This window comes from Zeus faber (genome assembly GCF_960531495.2).
Source record: "Zeus faber genome assembly, chromosome: 2".
Classification (NCBI taxonomy): Eukaryota; Metazoa; Chordata; class Actinopteri; order Zeiformes; family Zeidae; genus Zeus; species Zeus faber.
In genome coordinates this window covers 40745454-40765379 of record NC_137189.1, presented here as the reverse complement: position 1 = coordinate 40765379, position 19926 = coordinate 40745454, and the positions used below count along the sequence as shown (strand labels likewise).

General features: G+C 48.8%; 1 protein-coding gene across 1 annotated transcript in view; it reads right to left on the bottom strand.

Moving 5' to 3' along the window:
- pard3ba (par-3 family cell polarity regulator beta a) overlaps window positions 1–19926 on the bottom strand; it is a gene marked incomplete at its 5' end in the record, with an annotated part of 164128 nt that overhangs the window by 43789 nt on the left and 100413 nt on the right. The window contains 2 exons of the mRNA XM_080023915.1: window positions 3295–3516; window positions 4379–4483. Coding sequence (XP_079880041.1) covers window positions 3295–3516; window positions 4379–4483 — 327 coding nt within the window. The remainder of the gene's footprint in view (window positions 1–3294; window positions 3517–4378; window positions 4484–19926) is intronic.

The window sequence follows — 19926 nt, the reverse complement described above, 5'->3', positions numbered from 1 at the left end:
ATACTATGTTATCTGAAACATTATAATTGCTATATACATGTCTTGTTATGTTTTGGAAAGGTAAGAATGCTCGTCATGCCAATCAATCTAATTTGAATTGAAATGGAATCAGAAAGACAGCGACACGGAGAGTCCTGCCGTGCTCGCCAGGTAGAGGGTGGTCAAATTAGGGAAGTGTGTGTGTGTGTGTGTGTGTGTGTGTGTCTGTGTGCGTTAAGCAGGGGGCGAGTCATGTTTGCTTTCCCGGAGGGGGAACGGTGCGTGGAACCAAAATGGATGACTAAAGGCCGTTTTCACACCATGTCGTCTGCTCGTCCGCACCGGTGTTTGCTTTAGTCTTCCGCCTTTCATTTTAATCTGGTTTTGCGTCACACCACAACAATCAAAGGTTGTGAACGGCGTGCATAGTCATAGTTTCTAAGGTATTAAAGTAGATACCTTAAAGTTGTCTTTCCAGGGGCTGTTCATCGTATGGAGCCTTCACCCCATTTTTCAGCACAGAAGTGTTTAAGTATTACCATTTCAATGCGAGTTAGGGGATTCCCTTCACCCCGGAATTCACAACCTACAAATCCTGTTGTTTGTGACGTTTCCCAGAAAACATGTTTATGGAGCTGACTACTTCTGGACCGTCTTCTGGACTTCTGGACCACTTCTGGACCGTCTTTGGGCGGTTAGAGAAGTCTGAACCCAAAGAAAAAAAGGTCGGTTGGCGCGCACTGATCGAGGTGGGTGTGCATGCTGCCGCCCCCCGCCCCCGGAAACACGTGCGCCCGATCATGAAGCAGAAAGGGGGTTCGTCACATCCGTCCGGTCACTTCCAGTGAAGAAGATCTTGGGGTGGTACGACGGCGCACTCCTCCGACCCGTAATTAGTCTCCGGCTACAAATGCACCTGGTCCTAATGCGGATCTCAGGACCCTGCTACACCTCTGCTCGCTGACCACACACACACACACACACACACACACACACACACACACACACACACACACACACACACACACACACACACACACACACACACACACACACACACACACACACACACACACACACACACACAGACACACACACACTTTTCCTCTCCTTCCGTCACTCCTTTCATCTCAGCCTGCTGTTTTTTGCTTCTGCAACAAAGACCGCCTCCCCGCTAATAAAATTTGACAAGCATAGCTAACCTTTCTTCTCCGCAGGTCGGCTGCGAGCGCCGCTCTAATCAAATGTGACGCCCATCACGGCACACACCTGCAATCAGGGACCTAATGAAAATGTCCAACGGTAAATTAGGGAGACGGAGCTGAGACTGCGGGGTGGTCGGGGGGGGGCACACAGGACACACAGACGTAGTTAGTTGGCGTAAACACACACACACACACACACACACACTTCACAGGCATGGGTATAGGCCAGATCCAGAGGTGACATGGACGAGACAAGACAACTTGGAGGCCCAATTCACTGGCGGACACATGTACTGGCCAACACACACACACACACACACACACACACACACACACACACACACACACACACACACACACACACACACACACACACACACACACACACACACACACACACACACACAGTAAGTCGACTTCTTCATTATTTGAGTTTAGAACCGCCATTGGACCACACACAGTATTGTTGCTAGGTTACAGAGCCTCATTGCAGAAACATCATATCGTATGTGGACTGTGGGTATGGGTGACTGTAACTCCTAAGGTGTGTGTGTGCGTGTGTGTGCGTGTGTGCGTGTGTGTGCGCATGTTGCAACAGCTGCACTCACCCTGTCTGGGAAACGGGCGTCCTCACCCAAACCGCCAGAGTGTGTGTGTGTGTGTGTGTTTGTGTGGGGTTGGGATGCCTTGTGGGCCTGTGTTCTGTCCGTGATCTTTCAGAATAAACACTTCCACGTCCGTCCATGCCATCTGGTCTTTACTTCGACCACAAGCCCTGAACATACACGTGACAACCCTCGACGACATAATTCATCGTCGGAGGAAAAGGAAAAACAAACTAAAAATGAGAAGAAGAAAAATTAAATAAAAAAATACAAAAAAAACCACCGCCACCAGCACCGTGTCTGGGAGTGACAGGCGGTTCAGACACTGTTATCATGGAGCCATTAGGGTGGACCGGGCCCCTGGAGGGAGGCTCCACGTGGCGCTTCCAGGAGCCGCTCATTTATCATGCTCCGCTGACACTTAACACCAGCCCATATATACATTATGGGACAAAACAAGAGCCGGGGAGAGGGTGATATAATGAGCGAGTGACGCGAGGAGAGAGAGAAGCAGGAGAGAGACTAAGTAGGTGAATGAAGGAAGAGCGAGCGAGCGAGCGAGAGAGAGAGAGAGGGAGGGAGGGAGGAAGAACAGTCTGTTAATGAAGTATCTAGCGACTAGTCGGAGGGAGCTAAAGTGGTCTAACAGATCTGTCAAGCTGCTAGACTGTGGCTAATTATCCTGCCTCCTCTCTCTCCCTCTCTCGCTCCTTTGTCTGCTTACTTCTCTGTCACTTCCTCTCTGGAGTTTAGCGTGGATGCCGCCGCCGCACTGGCGCGCGTCCTCTCTCTCTTCTCTCTCTTCCCTCTTCCCCTCGGCTCCTTGGACGCCCAAGCTCTCTCTCGCTCTCTTCATCTCAATCTGTCTCTCCGTCTGTCTGCCCCTTTTTCCTCCGCTACAACGCAGCTTTCTTCACCATCCAACCCACCCCTCCCCATGCACACACACACACACACACACACACACAAAATAACCCCCCCCCGCCCCCCCCATTTTGGAGTTAAAAGTGGATTTCTTTTTTGTGCGTGTCCTACGATCGCGAGGGTTTAAGTGTCGCTGGAGTTGCTTCCAAACGGAAATACATCGTTTCATTTTTCCACCCATTTTTCAAAATCGAAACGCTTCCCGAACGTATGGCGTTACGAATCTAGGGAGTCACAACCGAGTCACCGACACGACGCAGAGTGCGATAGGCGAGTGTGTTGCCGCCGCGTCGTCGCATGGGTTCATATTTTATGGATGAATATTCTAGTTTAGCGCTTTTGACTGCGAATGTTAACGTGCGCTCATAAGCGACCGTGTGCGTGACGGAGCACGGCCCTGTGCACGCACGCAGACACACACACACAATATTATACATTAAACAAATCTCTTATCCACCCACACATGCCCACATTATTCGCTGCCCTTCCACCTGCACGCACACACACACACACACACACACACACACACACACACACACACACACACACACACACACACACACACACATTCAGCCGGTTACCTGTCTTCCTGTGTGTGCTGGAGGGCTGGGGGCGGGCGGTTCTTGTTGATCTTGGCGTAGAGTCCCTCCAGGTCCTCGGCGGAGGGCTGCCTGTGGAGCGGGACCTCCAGGCCTTCCCCGGCGGAGGCCAGCGGGCGGAAGTCGCCGATGTGGGCGTAGTTGGGGTCGCTGTCGTCGTCCTCCACGTTGGGGGGCATCTCGGCGGCGTGGCGGCCCGCCCTCCTGAGGGCAGGGGAAAGAGGCGGCTGATGGGAAACCGGTCTGGTAGCGTTTTTACAGATAGTCGTGTTTATTAGCGTTTCATGAAAACCTCCTCTCGGTGGGAAGCTCTTTGATCTTAAACTTTGGGACATTTCTGACGGACAACTCTTAAACTTGCGTTAAAATGATTGTTAATGATTTTGCGTAGTTGGAGGTCGGCGTCTGAGCTCTACTGCTCATCACTCCCAGTGAGGTGCACAGCAAACACAGGCACAGTTAGTGAGCTAGAAAAACAGGAGCGATGAGCTTCAATCCCCCTCACAGGATCGAAGGGTAGAGCCCAACCAATGGATGCAGGGGAGGTGGAGGGAGCGCAGCAATGCTGGCAGCAAAGCAGGCGGAGCAGGAGGAGTTCGGGGCTTAAATATGCCGGCCGGTAAGGGCGTGGTGCCGTACCGCGGCTCCACCTCATTTATCGCTGCGGACACGAGAACTTGCTGCATGGCGGGGAATACCGTGTTAGGACCATGCTTAATGTGATTTTTTCCCCAGACAGACCATAATTCCAACCTTGTACAAAAATATATATATATTTTCTTTGTTTTACATTCTTTACGTATAAGTCTCGTATATGGCGTTCATGCGGTCACACCAGAACATGGTGTAGATCCCCAATGGATCCCACCTTTATGGTCCTACTTTCATGATGGAAAAAAAAAGGGCGGAGCCACCTTCTCTGGCGTTCTGAGTGGGTTTACGTTTGTAACTCGGGGGGGGGGGGGGGAGCTGCGAAACGCACTTTATGCTTGGTTCAAAGCAGGTCCCAAACCTACTCGGCGGTCATTTGACTTTCGCTCGGGGAGCGGCGGAGATGGACGCGCACCTGTCGTCGGCCGTCCTGTCCAGCTCCTCTTCACTCAGAGCCTCCAGCTTGTTTTTGGCTGCTTTGACGCCCTCTTTGCTCTTGTCGTCCTTCTTCCGCCCAAACCTGGTTCGTACATAAACACAAAGAAGATAATCAAAAAGGGACATCGAGTCTACGTTGACAGAGCTCACGGTTTCAAGGAACCGGCATACTGTATAAGCGGGAAGAATGAGATGGCAGCTCCTTGCAAAGACCTCGAGCAAAAGTCCTGGAAAACTTTGGGAGGAAGGAAGGAAGAGGGTTCTTTGAAAAGTACCACCTTCCCAGCGGCGTTGCAGCCCTTTATTTCCTAAACTCTCGCAATGGTTTGAGCGTTGACCGGGCTGACCCTGACCTCCGGCAGAGCTTGCAATTGGATTCAAATCAAAAATTGACGATTGCAAATAAACCTCTTTCAGGACTGTTGAATACATGGAATGAGACGTCTGTTATAACCACCAGCACTGAGGGGAGGTTGTGTTACACACAGCCGGGGATGACCTACAGTATATGCGGGTCCAAGGTGCGACCCCGGCGCCGTCTCGACATCAAGCGGCGCACTTGACTTTTGACGCGTGCGGGCGGCGACGGGCCAATAACGTACACGCAGTACAAAAGCGGAGCGCGAAGCAAAGGGAAGCTGGAGAAGGAAAGGGACGTTTCTCTCTTATTCTCTCCCGCTCACGCTTAGTCTCTCGCCCTCCTCTGAACTCCTGCTGAGCAAATCTGATAATTGCATTTATCTCATTAACAGCAGCCAGTGCTCATTAGTGTGTGTGTGTGTGTGTCTGTCATCCGCTCTGTTTTGGCTGCCTCTCGGCACGCACTGGGTGCTGTTCTTTCTCGGAAACGTCCGTCCACATCGACAGCTCAGTGGCCACAAGGGGCAACGCTGCTTTACCCGTCTCACAGCGGATTTTTGCCGGGAGAGGCAAAGCCTGCCACATGCCACCGACGATGGAAACCAGCACGGAGGAGAATATGCACAACGTAAACACGTTGAACGGCTGTTCCTTGTGAAGCGCCACCTAAACAAAGTATCAGAGACGGGATTTTTGCTCACAAAAGAATCTTACGGAGGCTATCGTCCCAAAACGTGCGCGATATCCGATACAAGAATGGAATTAAATTATGGGATGGAACGTCATTATTCGAGATCCGCTCGGCCGAGAAAACCAGAGGCCTGTGTGTTGTTTGTGTGTGTGTCAACGGATAGATTTGGGTTGTAATATATGTAGTTATGTAGACACAAAACCCTAAACAAGTGCATTGCGGGGAAACGCGCACGTGATCATTCGCACAGGCTTGGCCGAAGCGCGCACCCACACACACACTGAAGTTGCGAATAAGCTATTTAATGGAATTTTCGACAGCACCCAGATTTTGTAGTTGGTTGCGACACCCCACATCTCTCTCTCTGTTATGTGACACACACACACACACACACACACACCCTTAATCAACAATCCTAGGGGGCAGAGGTCCACAGCTGGACCCATCATTAGATCCGCATTAATTAGAAAAGCCACACTTTCTCCCACTTCACAGTCAGAGGAAGACGGAAGTAGAGATGGGTGTGTGTGTGTGTGTAGAGAGAGAGGGGGGACGTGGAGGGCTCCCAATTAGAGACGTGTACCTGCCATGAGGGAGGTGGTTAGCCCCCGCTCTCCTATTATCTTATCCCCTCTTCACACCCAAAACCCTTCTTCTCCTCCTCCTCCTCCCATCGCGGTGAGCCGCCTGCTCATTAATGATCTCTCTCTCTCTCTCTCTCTCTCTCTCTCTCTCTCTCTCTCTCTCTCTCTCTCTCTCTCTCTCTCTCTCTCTCTCTCTCTCTCTCTCTCTCTCTCTCTCTCTCTCTCTCTCTCTCTCTCTCTCTCTCTCTCTCTCTCTCCCCTTGTATGTGCTTCCTTCCCTCTACTTTTCGTTGATTTCTCCTTTGTCATTTATTTTAAGTCTGACTGTCAGTTCATTTCCTGTCGTCTGCTTTCTGTTTACCTGGAAAAGGCAAAACCAAAGCCTTCAGAGGACGTACACCAGTACGGGCACATTCAAACACAAACACACACGCACACACACTTTGGTAAACATACTTGGGAGAAGGACAGATGCCAAAACATGCGAGTGCACGCACACACAAAAAGATGAATGCGTGAGCTTAAAAAAAACCCCAAAAAACACTCTTGCAAATGTGCACACACCCCACAGAGCAGCTCCACGGGGAGCTGCAAAGTAGTCCCTTAGAATGGGACATCTCATTAACTCAGCATTATCTACCTACAAAACCACTCCATCAAACACTCATTAAGGGGAGGTGGTGGTGGTGGTGGTGGTGGGGGTGGGGGCTCCTCAGTGAGTCAGCCTGAACCGACATCCCATTTAATACGGTCCCACAACTGTCACGCGGGGCAGAGCGGGTGGGATGGGGTCGGGGAGGGGGCGGAACCATTCTAAATGCGCCGCTGTCCTCATTAGCCCCACTGCTGTCAGGCTGGGAGCCTGCGTCACCTGGTCAGCCGGAGGACGGCGGCCGGGTCCAGGGTGGAGGCTGCGAAGCCGAGCGGTGTCCCGCCGGCCGAGCGTGTCCTGCGGGGAGCTGTCACCGAGCTCGACCGAGCTTATTCTGGTTGTGTGATGAGAGGGGTTTCACACTGACACCGTGTGTTCGATCGTGTCGGAAGGAAATGCTGAATAAATAAAGGTGGTTAGAGAGACGGCGCCACCACCACTGAGAGTTCGGTGAGCCCTGTTTTTCCCACGAGGGAAGTGGAAACGCTCTCGGCGTGTGAGGAGCTTGTGCAGGTGGTTGAGCGGTACCAACTAGGCATCACCGGGCTCGCCCTCGCGTGTTTTCACTCTCGATTTACCGCTCAATCTTCGTTCCGACGCTCAACTACGGTCATGAGCTTAAGGTAGCGGCCGAAAAGCATAAACTCTCCGGGTATGCAGGCAACCGAAATGAGGTTCCTCCACAGGATTGCTGGGCTCTCAGCCTTGGAGATAGGGTGAGGACCTTGGCTATGCCGGAGATCCTCAGAGTAGCATCGCTGCTCCTCCTGCTGTCCTTGGAGCGTGTGAAGTGAGAGAGGAGCCGTTTGAGGCAAGTTCAGACATCTGGTTAGAAGACCAACTGGGAGAAGACCCCGGGGCCGACCCGGGAGCAGCTAGAGGGGTTATTCCTCTTAGCCGGCGTATCTCGAACGCCTCGGAATCCCCTGGGAAATGCCAGAGGAAGGGGCTGGGGGGATGAGTACATCGGGGCTGCGCCGGTGGGCCTGCCGCCTCCTCGACCAGGACGAGCGATTCGACAACGGGTGGATGGACCCCCGCGGAACCTCTTGAAGTACCCCAGGGGGTCCCCCCCCCCGGACACCGCGTTGAGAATCACTGATTCGAGACAAACGGCGCCAAACAGCACACTGTAAACAGCATGTCGATCAATGGCGCTTTTGGGAAATTGTTCCTCCGACTGTCAGCCGCCATTCTCATTCTTCGAGCGTGGAAACGCAACTCCCAGTGTGTAGTGTACTCAGTGTACAGTGTGTGTTTTTGGAAGTAAGTGGTAAGTCAGTGGGTGGTTGGTTAGTTGTCTGGCAGTAAAACTGTAGGTGCGTGGCTGCCTTCAAAGGCCCGCATATGCTCACTTGGTAAATAAATATCGATGCAGATGGTTTTCTGTCCGTGTGGATACGCGTGCTTGACCGATTACAGGCATCCAGCCAAAACGTCGCTCTATAGATTTCACTCCGGTGGATCTGAGGCCGATATGGTGTATTCTGTACACCTGCGTCACCACAACAGAGCGGTTTCTGGACACACTGCAAGTTGTGAACAATATCCAGGAGTGTAAGTTGGGTGACAAACGCGTGCACACGCACACACACACACACACACACACACGCCACCCAGACCCAAGCCCCTCCATAAATAGCAGAGAATTCAGATAAGACATAACACAACCCAGCGTGAAGGGCTGATCCCTTCACAGCGCCCTTAAACGCAAGCTCAAATACTATCTGCCTGGAGAATGAGAGAGAGAGGGAGTGAGAGAGGGAGAGAGAGAGAGAGAGAGAGAGAGAGAGAGAGGAGTGAAATAAAAAGGGAGAGGGAGGGTTAACGCTCAAGCAAGAATGAGAAAAGGGATTGAGAGAGGGAGCGTTGGAGAGAACAAACAAGCGAGGGAAAGGTTGCATGCGGGCATGAGAGAGAGAGAGGGAGAGGGAGAAAAGCGAAAGGGTGGGAGAGCGACGGAGAGAGAGAGAGAGAGAGAGGGGGACAGATAGAGCCAAAGCCTCTGTGAAAGTATGGCATCACTGGGGAGGAGTAAGGAGCTTAGGAATATATAGAAGCGCCAGTGCTGCCGCGTTCGCGAGAGCATTTAATCGGCCGAGCAGAAATGGCATCGCAGTAATTAGATTGCTGTGTATGTATTTTGAGAGGAGCTCACATATCTCACTGGGGTTTGGAAGCAGAGAGAGAGAGAGAGAGAGAGAGAGAGAGAGAGTCTGAAGGGTGTGGCAGTCTGAGGGAAAACAAGAGCAGGAGAAGAGGGAGCGAAAGAACGGCTCCACAGGGAGGTATGATGCAACACCGAAGACCTTGTTCTGCCGTTGTTTGAAAACACGACGGCGACAGAAAAACAAAATCCCGATCCGAAATAGACGGGGGAACATCCGGTGGCAAGAGGAAAAAAAAAAGACAGACAAGTGTTCTTTGAAATCACAGCTTTCTCATGGAAATGAGGGATTGTGTTGTGTGTGTACGTCGTGCTGGGTGGAAATTGGCGCACGCGCACACACTTATTATTAATTAAAGATTCATGTCAATCGACCTGGAGCTTTGACTTGCCGCTAGGTGGGCAGGCTCCACCTCCTTCCACTTTTTTTTTTTTTTTTTTTTTTTTAAACAGCCAACTGGCCATCACAGTTTTTTCCACCGGGAGTAATTAGATCTATTTATTTGATTTGCACTCCGTAAGGCTCTCCCAACGTCCCAGTAACTTGGAGGAAATCGCTTCCAATTAAAGTCTGAGCGATCAAGGCCGTTCGAAGCGAGGGAACAAGAAGGCCACACGTCTAGAGGAAGATAGCGGGACAGATAGCGGGCGTGGTGAAGACATGAAACACAATCAAATAGCAGAGTAAGCACTTCACTTAAGGCGAGTTAATCATTTAGCAAGTTCAAATTCAAGGTCAAGAGATTATTTGTCACATACACACACATACGGTCGTACATATATGCAAGGGGGGGGGGGGGAATTCTTCTGTTGGTTCTTGTTTGGATAACTCCTTTTGTTTTGGTTCGTGAGCGGGGTGTGGCGTCACCTCAGGCAGGGGAAGCTAGGGCTGAGGAGAGGGAGGGAAACCGAGAGAGAGTAAGAAAGGAGGAGGGGACGGGGGCGAGGGCAGTGGGTTGTACTTCAGAATCAGAATCGTCTTTATTGCCAAGTAAGTTTACACGTACAAGGAATTTGTCTTGGGTTTTCGGTGCATACATGAAACATAAATGTAAAACAATAAGTACAATATATAAGAATATGTAAAATAAGGCTGTTTTTTGGGGGGGTTTTCTATGTTTGTGCAGGAATGTGCAAATGTTCAGTATAAAGTGTAACAGTATGTGCAATGTTCACGGATAATAGTCCAGAAGAATGAGGAATGTGCGTTAACGTAACATTCAATTTGACATACATTGACATACCCATTAAATTCAAGGCGAACAGGACCGTGTAGTATCTATGGGGGGGTGAGGGTCCGTTTCAGCGGGGGTCCCGGGCCCTGTTGATGAGGCCAGTTGCAGACAGGAAGAAGGTGTTCTTGTGGCGAGAGGTTTTGGCCTTGTTGGACCGCAGCCTCCTGCCAGAGGGAAGTGTTTCAAACAGTTTGTGTCCGGGATGGGAGGAGTCAGCCACATTCTTACCTGCACACCTCAGGGTCCTGGAGACGCCTCCAGGACCCTGAGGCGTGCTGGTCCTGGAGAGATGGTAGATTGCAGTCAATCACCTTCTTGGCAGAGCGAATGACACGCTGCAGTGCCTTGTCCTCGGTGGTTGCAGCAGCGTACCAGAAGTTGATGGAGGAGGTGAGAACAGACTCAGTGATGAAGGTGTAGAAGTCCATCATGATAGTGACTGGCAGGTTGAACGTCCTCAGCTGCCGCAGGAAGTACGTCCTCTGCTGGGCTCTTTGATGATGGAGCTGATGTTCAGCTCCCACTTGAGGTCCTGGGAGATGATGGTTCCCAGGAAGCGGCAGGACTCCACAGAGACGACTGGGGAGTCACACAGGGTGATGGGGGTGAGTCGGGCTGCGTTCTTCCTGAAGTCCACGACCACTCTCCACTGTCTTTACAGCGTTGAGCTCCAGGGTGTTCTGGCTGCACCAGGTTGCCAGATGGTCAGGCCCCCACCTGTAGGTGGACTCATCCCCGCCAGAGATGAGCCCAATGAGGGTGGTGTCGTCCGCAAATTTCAGGAGCTTGACAGACTGGTGGCTGGAGGTGCAGCTATTGGTGTACAGGGAGAAGAGCAGAGGAGAAAGAACGCAGTCTTGAGGGGAACCGGTGCTGATGGTCCGGGGGTCAGAGACGTGTTTTCCTGGCTTCACGTGCTGCTTCCTGTCAGACAGGAAGTCCGGGATCCACCTGTAGGTGGAGTCGGGCACCCTCATGATGAAGTGGAGGGCCAAGTTAACTGTGTCGTCTACAGACCTGTTGGCTCTGTAGGCAAACTGCAGGGGGTCCAGGAGAGGGTCTGTGATGGAGCACAAGGCGTTCAAAAGACTTCACCACCACAGACATCAGGGCGACAGGTCTGTAATCATTAGGTCCTGTGGTCCTTGGCTTTTTTGGGACTGGGATGATGGTGGAGGATTCAAAGCATGCTGCTACGTGGCATGTCTCCAGTGAGGTGTTGAAAATGACTGAACACTGGAGACAGCTGATCAGCACAGTGCCTCAGGGTGGACGGAGAGACAGTCTGGTCCGGCTGCTTTGCAGGGGGGTTCTGCCTCTTGACTATGAAGGAGGGAAATAAAGCCACAGGGGTTGTAGCCCTGATGTTCATGAGCTCTTCTCAGGTGCATGAGCTCCCGGAATTGTCCCAAAAAACTAAATTAACAAACAAAATTCTAAATTCTTCTGTTGGTTCTCGTTTGGATAACTACTTTTGTTTTGGTTCATGAGCGGGATGTGGCTTCACCTCAGGCACGGGAAGCAAGGGATGAGGAGAGGGAGTGAACCAACAACAGAGTAAAAGAGGAGGAGGGGACGGGGGCCAGGGCAGATTGTACTGAATAACAACTGAACCGCAGCCACAATTATGGACCTTACCAGAATCAGCTGGAATTTTGAATAAGGTCTTTGCATTATCACCCAATCAGAACTTTGGATGAACCTTCGGTGCAAGAACGCATCAAAAAGGAGACAGATAGACTGGCAGACTGTCTGTCCGTCTATCTGGCTCTTACTGTCTGTCTCCTTCTTGTCGTGTTGACAGGAGAAGCTGGATGTAAGCTGTTCAACCTACTTAAGCTGTGAATGACCTGACAGACAAGGCAAAAAGAGCGTTTTAGGCCATCAAACCATCAAAATCACATTGGACATCCCATTTAAAATCTGTCTTCAAATATTGGAATCTGTTACCACCTATAGAACCCATTTCCCTTCACGGTTGCAAGGTCTGAGGTCCACTTGCCGACCAAGAATGTACAAAAAAGGACAAATACCAAATTGGGATTCTGCAAAACACCAAAGAATCCAAAACTGGAAATACTTATTTGATTTAATTGGTCAATTTTTTGTGTATACCTATATTTAACAGCAACATTAAACTTCCATATTATCATTTTAGGTAATCTTCACATATCTGGATACATATGAACTTGTTTTTGTTCATATTTTTAGCTTATACAATAGTAACCCTGACATAATTTTCCCAACAGCAATATTTAAAATGTCCTATCTCAATTTTGTATCCATTATTTTTTGTATATACATTTCTACTGCAAATGTATATTTGCCATGGCCAATAAAGGCCTTTTAATTGAATTGTTGAATTAAGTTGAATTAAGAGGGGGGCACGGTGAAGAGAGGAGGTAGAGAGCAAATAAGGAGAAAACAGGTGTGAAATATGTTAGAGAGAGGGAGGGAGGGCGAGAGAGAGACTTTAACACGTGGTATCTACTGATTCCAGTGGCACGAGCGCAAAACACGAGATGACAATTCAATGAACAGCGGTATAACTAAAGAAATAAATACATATAATTATTAATGATATAATAATCATAACAGTACAAAAAAATTTAAGTACAGAGAGAGAGAACGGGCTGGCATAATGAATAGATGGTGTGGAAGGGTAGAGAAAGGCTGTGGGAGGAGGGAGAAAAGAAGAGAAATAATAAAAAAAAGGGGGATGAGGAAAAGAGAACCGGAGAGCAGATCAATGGACGGCAGAAACAGTTTATGACGGAGGGATCAGAGCACAAAGGTTACAACTCGCTATTTAGGTAAACTTGTATATAATATATACAATTTTACATGTACATTTTTCTGTTGCAGTTTTTACGTTTCATTAAATTTTTTGTTTTCCATTTGCTTTGGCAATCTATACGTATGTTTCCCCTATGCCGATGAAGCTGTTTGAGTTGAATTAAAATTTAATTGAGAGCGAGAGAGGATGGAACATTTTATTTAAATTTTTATGAACCTTTTAACTTATGTTCAGTGGTATTTACTCTCATACCAATGGTGCAAGCAAAACAAAATACATTGATAAATATGGATGTTTTAAAACAATTATTATTATAATTATTATTATTATTAATAATAATAAAAAATAATAATAACTATAATAATGCAAAATATTACAATTTTAAACCAAACAAGAAAAATAAAACCATATAAGGGTAAAAACAACAACAACCAGTTCACCACATTACAACAGCAAAAGAATCAAGCAAACACAGAGAGAGAGAGAGAGAGAGAGAGAGAGAGAGAGAGAGAGAAAGAGAGAGAGAGAGAGAGAGAGAGATTGAGATAAAGGGGAATCCTTTGACAAACAAGTGATGGAGGGGGAGAGGCAGCTTAAGGGACGTGTCATCCGGTGAGGGTGGGTGCCTGATGAAATAGCGAGCTTTTCTTTAATTGTTGGGGTTCTGATGTGTGGGATATTTTAGGCAACTCGGCGTAAAAAAAGAAAAAAAAAAAAAAAGAAAAGAAAAGAAAATCCATCGCCCGGGGGCAATTTGTCTTGTCTCGGCGCTTCCCTTTTCCTCACTTCTGTCAGGGAAAGCCATTAATATTTAACGAGACAACTGGGCTACGAGTCTCCTCCTCACACTCGGCTGTCAGGGAAAAAGGCCTGTTGTTTGGTGTGTGTGTACGGAGCTGTGTGTGTGCGCGAGTGTGTGTTGTGGTTCTGAGAAATCTCCGGAGAGGAGGAAAAATATGAAATCGGTAATTGTGCGGGTAGTGTAGGTAGGGTGGTCTCTCTGCTGCGTGTCCTGTACGACAGTTTAACCAGCGCATTTTGAAGACTTTGGGATGGCCGTGTAGACGGACACACACACACACACACGCACGGACTTGTCAGGCAAACAATATCCAGGACAGACAGAAAGTGTGTGTGTGTATGTAAATTTGTCTATTGTGCGTGTGTGTTGTGCGAGTTTGCAAAAGAGAGAGACAGTGTGTGTATGTATACGATTTTGTGCATGTGTGCGTCCTCGCAAATGTGTGTCATTAGCGGGGGCATAATGACAAAGGAAGTCCATAAATCACTCTTGGGATAATGACGACAGTGCAGGACCCCGCCGCCATTAAATGTATGGGAAATCCCGACTGTGTGTGTGTGTGTGTGTGTGTGTGTGTGTGTGTGTGTGTGTGTGTGTGTGTGTGTGTGTGTGTGTGTGTGTGTGTGTGTGTCCGGACGCGCGTTTACGTTTGCAAATTTTGGCAGAGCGTCTCCAGGCCGCGCACGCAAACCTATAAGCGGGGGACGCGGGGGGTTTGATGTTAACCAGTCGCAACGGTTTCCTGTGGTCACTTGAGCTCCCTTTGGGGACGATGGGAGATGCTCAGTCTGGAGGTTCAAACGCCCGCAGCGCCGTCTGGACAAACTTGATCCGCCCGCTTCAGAAAGCCTCCGTCCCTCCGGCCCAATTCGGCCGTCGTGACGGCGCAGCAAACTGATGGATCTGCCAAACTGATAAGCACAAATGGACGTCTCCGCTGGTAATGGAGCTCAGACAGACCTGGGCTTCCGCGGTTCCCGGTCTGGAGGGTTAACCAACAGAATACGATGGAAAACATAAAGAGATTAATCCATTTGGATCCATGTATGAGGTATAAGATAACACTATTGATCCGGCAAGCAGGAAAATGTTGCAGGTAGTGGAGCCATAATCCTTTGAAGGTACTTTTTGTTGACATCGTCTTGCTTGTGGTTCGCAGAAAACCAGGCAAAGCTGCAGATTTCAAACCTGTCGACCGCACTAGTGTCCACGAGCGGAGCCGTCGCAGGGGTTTCATCATGTGAAATTGATGAAATTATCGGATATTGATGACTGGAGAGAAACATATTTTCATCTGTTTAGCCACAGCTCCGCCGTTCGATGAAATGATTTGTGAAGTTCACGAAATGATTTATTTATTTTTTTTCTGGATTTTTGCTGCTTGACGTTTTCACCTTTCAAGAATTCATCAAATGATAGACACGCCTAATAGCCGAGTTGCGCTGAAACAAAAACTGCTCCTGGCATTAGGGGCAATACAAAGGCAGACGTGAACGCAAGGCAAAACGTGTCAAGTGGAAAGGTGTGGTCACGCCGCCGGCAGGTACGGGCGGCGAGACAACAAGCTACAATGCATTTCAAGCGGCGCTCGGCTTCATGGAAAATTTTTGCAGAGTTCAACTTTATGCAAGTCATCAGCGCTGATCCTTAGAAAATGAACTCCGGGATCACTGCGTAATTGTCCTTGGTTGGGCAAATTTTCTTTTTATTATGAAAAAACGTCCCTTTAACGATAAAATAAGCAATAGCTCTATTTTATGTTACTCCAACATGGACAATTCTTTATTTTAAAGGGATGGATGGCAAGAACAGTCACATCTTTTTTTTTGAGAGATAATTAATTTTCCAAGTAAACAGCTACACCGTTTTAATTTAAAAATCAGTCAGACACGGCACCGTTTATCTACATAATGTAGTATTAAATATGGAAAGGGAGAGAGGTTTGAAGTGTTCGGCGCGCACACAACAAAAAGTCGATTTTGAGACGACACGCCCACAAAAGCCAGAGGCAGAGAGACCTGGCGGCGAGATGAGAGCCGATTGGCTTCATGCTGCGGCCCGTCACCGTGACCCTTGTAAGATCTTACTGGAACTCATGACGTGTAGCTGTGAATTAGTATGTATGCATGTGTGTCTATATATATATATATATATATATATATATATATATATATATATATATATATATATATATATTAATATATTTATATTAATCTAATTAATATATAAATGTATTTTGCGTAGTTTCAGCTGGTATTTCGTACCTGCGTATTTTGACTAAAGATTGCGTAGTTTGTACACAAAATGCGTGCAGGTTGTGCAGGTCTGCAATCTGGAGAACTAACAACAGAACTAATAAAAAGTATCTAGACATCCTCTGGCTTTCAATGTCCAGTTTCAATTACTGACACCCCGAGTTCTGCCCGGTCGGCGGCTGAGTGTCTACACACGTGCGACTGCAAAGCCTCCACCCTGCTTCATCGGCTCATACATATGCATGAGGATTTCCTCATCATCGCCACTGTCAATTCCCCTGCACCACCCCTTTGATATCTGACTGACAGTTCACATCAACACCAATAAACCCCGCACATCATTTCAGGGAAAGCTGGACGGAGGGTGGGGTAGAAAGGAAGGCGAGAGAGAGAGAAGAAAAGAAAAAACAATTTGTTTTTCCTAATGCTGCTGCCGGTGATAGTGCCTGGTGTGTGTTCGCCTCTCCGGCAAAGCTGTAAATTCCAATTGCGCCTTCGCTATGGAAGTCGGCGAAGTCTTTTTCTAAGGCTGGTTCTTGATGGCGAAAATACATGGCAGTTAATACTTTTTTTTGAGAGAGAGAGAGAGAGAGAGAGAAAATTTACCATTTACTTAGAATTGTAAGAAAAAAAGAAAAAAAAGAACAATCTTAAGAAATAGTTTTCCATTTTGAGACTACTTTACCCCATTAGACAGCTGAATCAAGACTTGCTGTTAACAGCTTTTTCTTGTTTTGCTGCGCCGGGGTTTTATGGTGAGACCAACTGTATTAAGAACTGTTGAGGCAGAGAGATTGGAAAGCCATAATGGCTTTAAATAACTCAACCCATAACCTCACAGGACTCATCACAGGTATAAGTAGTGTCTTGCACAAAGTTTCTCTCTGATATTGCACCGTTCCTGGAAAGCAGACGCTGAATGGCGCGCACACGCACGCACGCACGCACGCACGCACGCACGCACGCACGCACGCACGCACACGCACACACACACACACACAATTTAGGTTCCCCTAATGGCAGGCAACCACTATAAGGCAAAGTGCAGAGGTTCACACTGACCTTCAGCAGGATATTAGCATAATTACAATGTCCATTTCTTTAATGGAGCGTAATCTCTGGACAACCTGTGGTCCAAACTCTGTACAGACAAAATATATATTCAGAGCCTTTCAGGGTGCAGCGTTTTGTTTTTTTTTATTGGCGAGGCGCAGCTGTTTGTTCGCTTCCCATCGCATGTGTGACGGAATGATGAAAGGCCTGGAAGTGAAGATTTCCAACATCGTGGAAATAGAAAGAGCTGGGGAAAATGTGAGGTGGAGAAAGAAAGAAGGCGGTGACATGACACCAAGCAGAAACGTTGAGCGTGTTTTCCCTACGTCTGTGGTCGACGCAGGGTTTTTTTTTTTTCTTCCCCCACCTAGAGGTAAAAAAATAGAATAAAAAATTCACTTCAGAGAAGGTATCGCTTCAATCTGGCCCCGTTCATTGCCGTTAATTGTGAGTCGGGGTGGAGGATCAAAGCTGTCCACCTGCGCTGCGTTAACCAACCTGGAGGATTAAGTAGCAGCACCCTCAATCTATCCCATCGCGGCTTACAGTCGGCGCCGAGCAACGCCCACGCAAAACTTGTCACAGGGATTTTGGTGCCATCGCTGACAACCCGGGGACCTGTCATCGTACATCCAAGTGAAAATGTGCACCTCATTCAGGTGCTCGGAGGAGTTGAGGCTGCTCTGATACGATTGCGTCTAAAGAATGCATGACTCATCACTGGCAGAGGGAGGGCTTTCATGAGGCGAGGAGGCGACGAGCAGGGAAAGCTGTGCAAAGGAGGCTAAAAGACCGGGTGACAGATGAAAGAGAGGCTGCGTGCATGGAGGGAGGGAGGGAGGGAGGGAGGGGGGGGGGGGGAGAGAGAGAGGAAAAAAACGGGGAAGGGAGAGAAAGGGGAAAAATAAGTCAAATATATGAGGTCAGAGAGAGAGGGAGGAAGGAGGGACGGAAGAGAGGGAGGTATCAAGGTAGGTAACAAGGAGGAGGGAAGGGAGGAAAGTAACACGGACAAAGGAAAGACGGACGGAAGGGAGGAAGGAAGGCAAACGAGGATGAAGGACGGAAAGCAACAAGGGCGAACTAAGGAAAGTAACGCGGACAAAGGGAAGGAGGAAGGGAGGAAGGAAAGTAGCAGGGATGAAGGAAGGAAAGAATGTGACACGGGACAAAGGAAAGAAGGAAGGAAGGGTCTCGAGGATGAAGGAAGGGAGGGAGAAGGGAGCAGATCGGAGCTGGTGGGGGGGGGGAGCCTGATGGATGGGAGCGCAGGAGCAGAGCAGTGATCCGTCTGGAGCTCACCTCGCAGCAGACGCTCTGTGGGAGCCGCTGCTGCATCTCCCACCCCACGCAGCCTGCTGCTCCACGATAGGATGACAGCGGAACGGACGAAGCTAATTGGCTTGCTTGCCTGTCGGATTTCCCCTGAGCTGCATGCAGGGAGTGTGTGTGTGGCGGGTGACTTTTGGGGGGTGGGGGGTGTATCATGTAAACAGAGGATTGAGGCACCAGCTTTCATGCCGTTTAAATTAGTGGAGGGTCGCCGGCGCGCTGTCACGGCGAGACGAGGACGGGCCAAGTGACGAGTGTCAGATCAGAGCTGATCCTGATTTGTTGATCGACTAGAGGACCAGACGCAGGGTTCAGAGCGATGGGAACGCGGGGATTTGTGTCACAAGAGGATGTAATACTCTGACACAACACACACACACACACAGACGCACGCCGAAAAACACACCTGCCAACACACAAAGAAGCAGAACAAAAACATATTAAAAAAAAAAAAAAAAAATGCACAAACACTCCAGGCACAGCTGCATTGAAATGTCAAATGTCGGCGTTCAATTTGTAACACAACACAAGTGTGTGAGTCAGCTGCAGTCCACTGCTGACTTAGTCAAAACAAATCAAATTCGTAGTACTTCTTAGCCTCATGCAAACTCAAATTGAGCATAATTTGCTTAAGCAGGCAAAACAAAAAAAGCAACATTACAGCGATGAACTTCCTCGGGCTGAGAAACCTTCCGAACGGGAATGCAATTCCTCCTTGGCACACCGCTCAAGGCGGCTGAGAGCTTTATTCTCCCATACGAGAGAACAACGCAGGCCAAGGTTAAATTAAAATGAAAAGGCATAATGCAAATAGCCCTGTCGAGAAACAGAGACGTCTCCATCCCGGCACCGTGTTCGTCTTTGTTGTAACAGAAGCACTGGTGGACGTGGCAGCTGCTTTGAGAGGACACGGCGGGGCTGCCTCGTGTCACAGCACCAGTGTTCCCAGGCCCTCGGGCTAAGTTCCAGGCAATGGCTGCACTGCTGTCTGCTGAATATAGACAAGGGAACAGTCGGGCCCATACTGAAGACTCAGGCCCCGCACGGCGCGTGCGTGCGTGCGTGCGTGCGTGTGCATATCAGTCCAGTGGGGAATCACTCAAAATCAAAGCGGGACAAAAATAATTGCTCAAACAGGTTTGCAGGTTCATCTGGTCTCCAATTTAAATTACAACGCGAAGCCCTCGCATGAAAGTTAACTACCACTTTGACAGTTTCCACCTGTACTCCGCAGCCTTCCTTGGCTGCCGATGTGACGGTTGCTGCCTGGTAATACTGCATCTTAGATGCGACAGAGAGGATTTTGCTGTTGCCTGGCAGCTTTTTTCAAGGAGGTATTCTGGGTGGGGGATAGTTTTTAGGCCCCTTCATCCTGGCTTGCTGTCAACAGGAATAGGCTGCTCTCATGCAGTAGGTGAGTATTCTTACATTTGTCCAGAGCACACTGCACATTGTGGTTCTCTCTCTTACAATAACCCCAATAAGACATTTCACTGCAAATATTATGTATGAACGTATGTGTATGCATGTGACAAATAAACCTCTTGAATCCTTGAATACCATGCTTGTGACGTGAAGTGAGGAAGGCTGTGGGGTA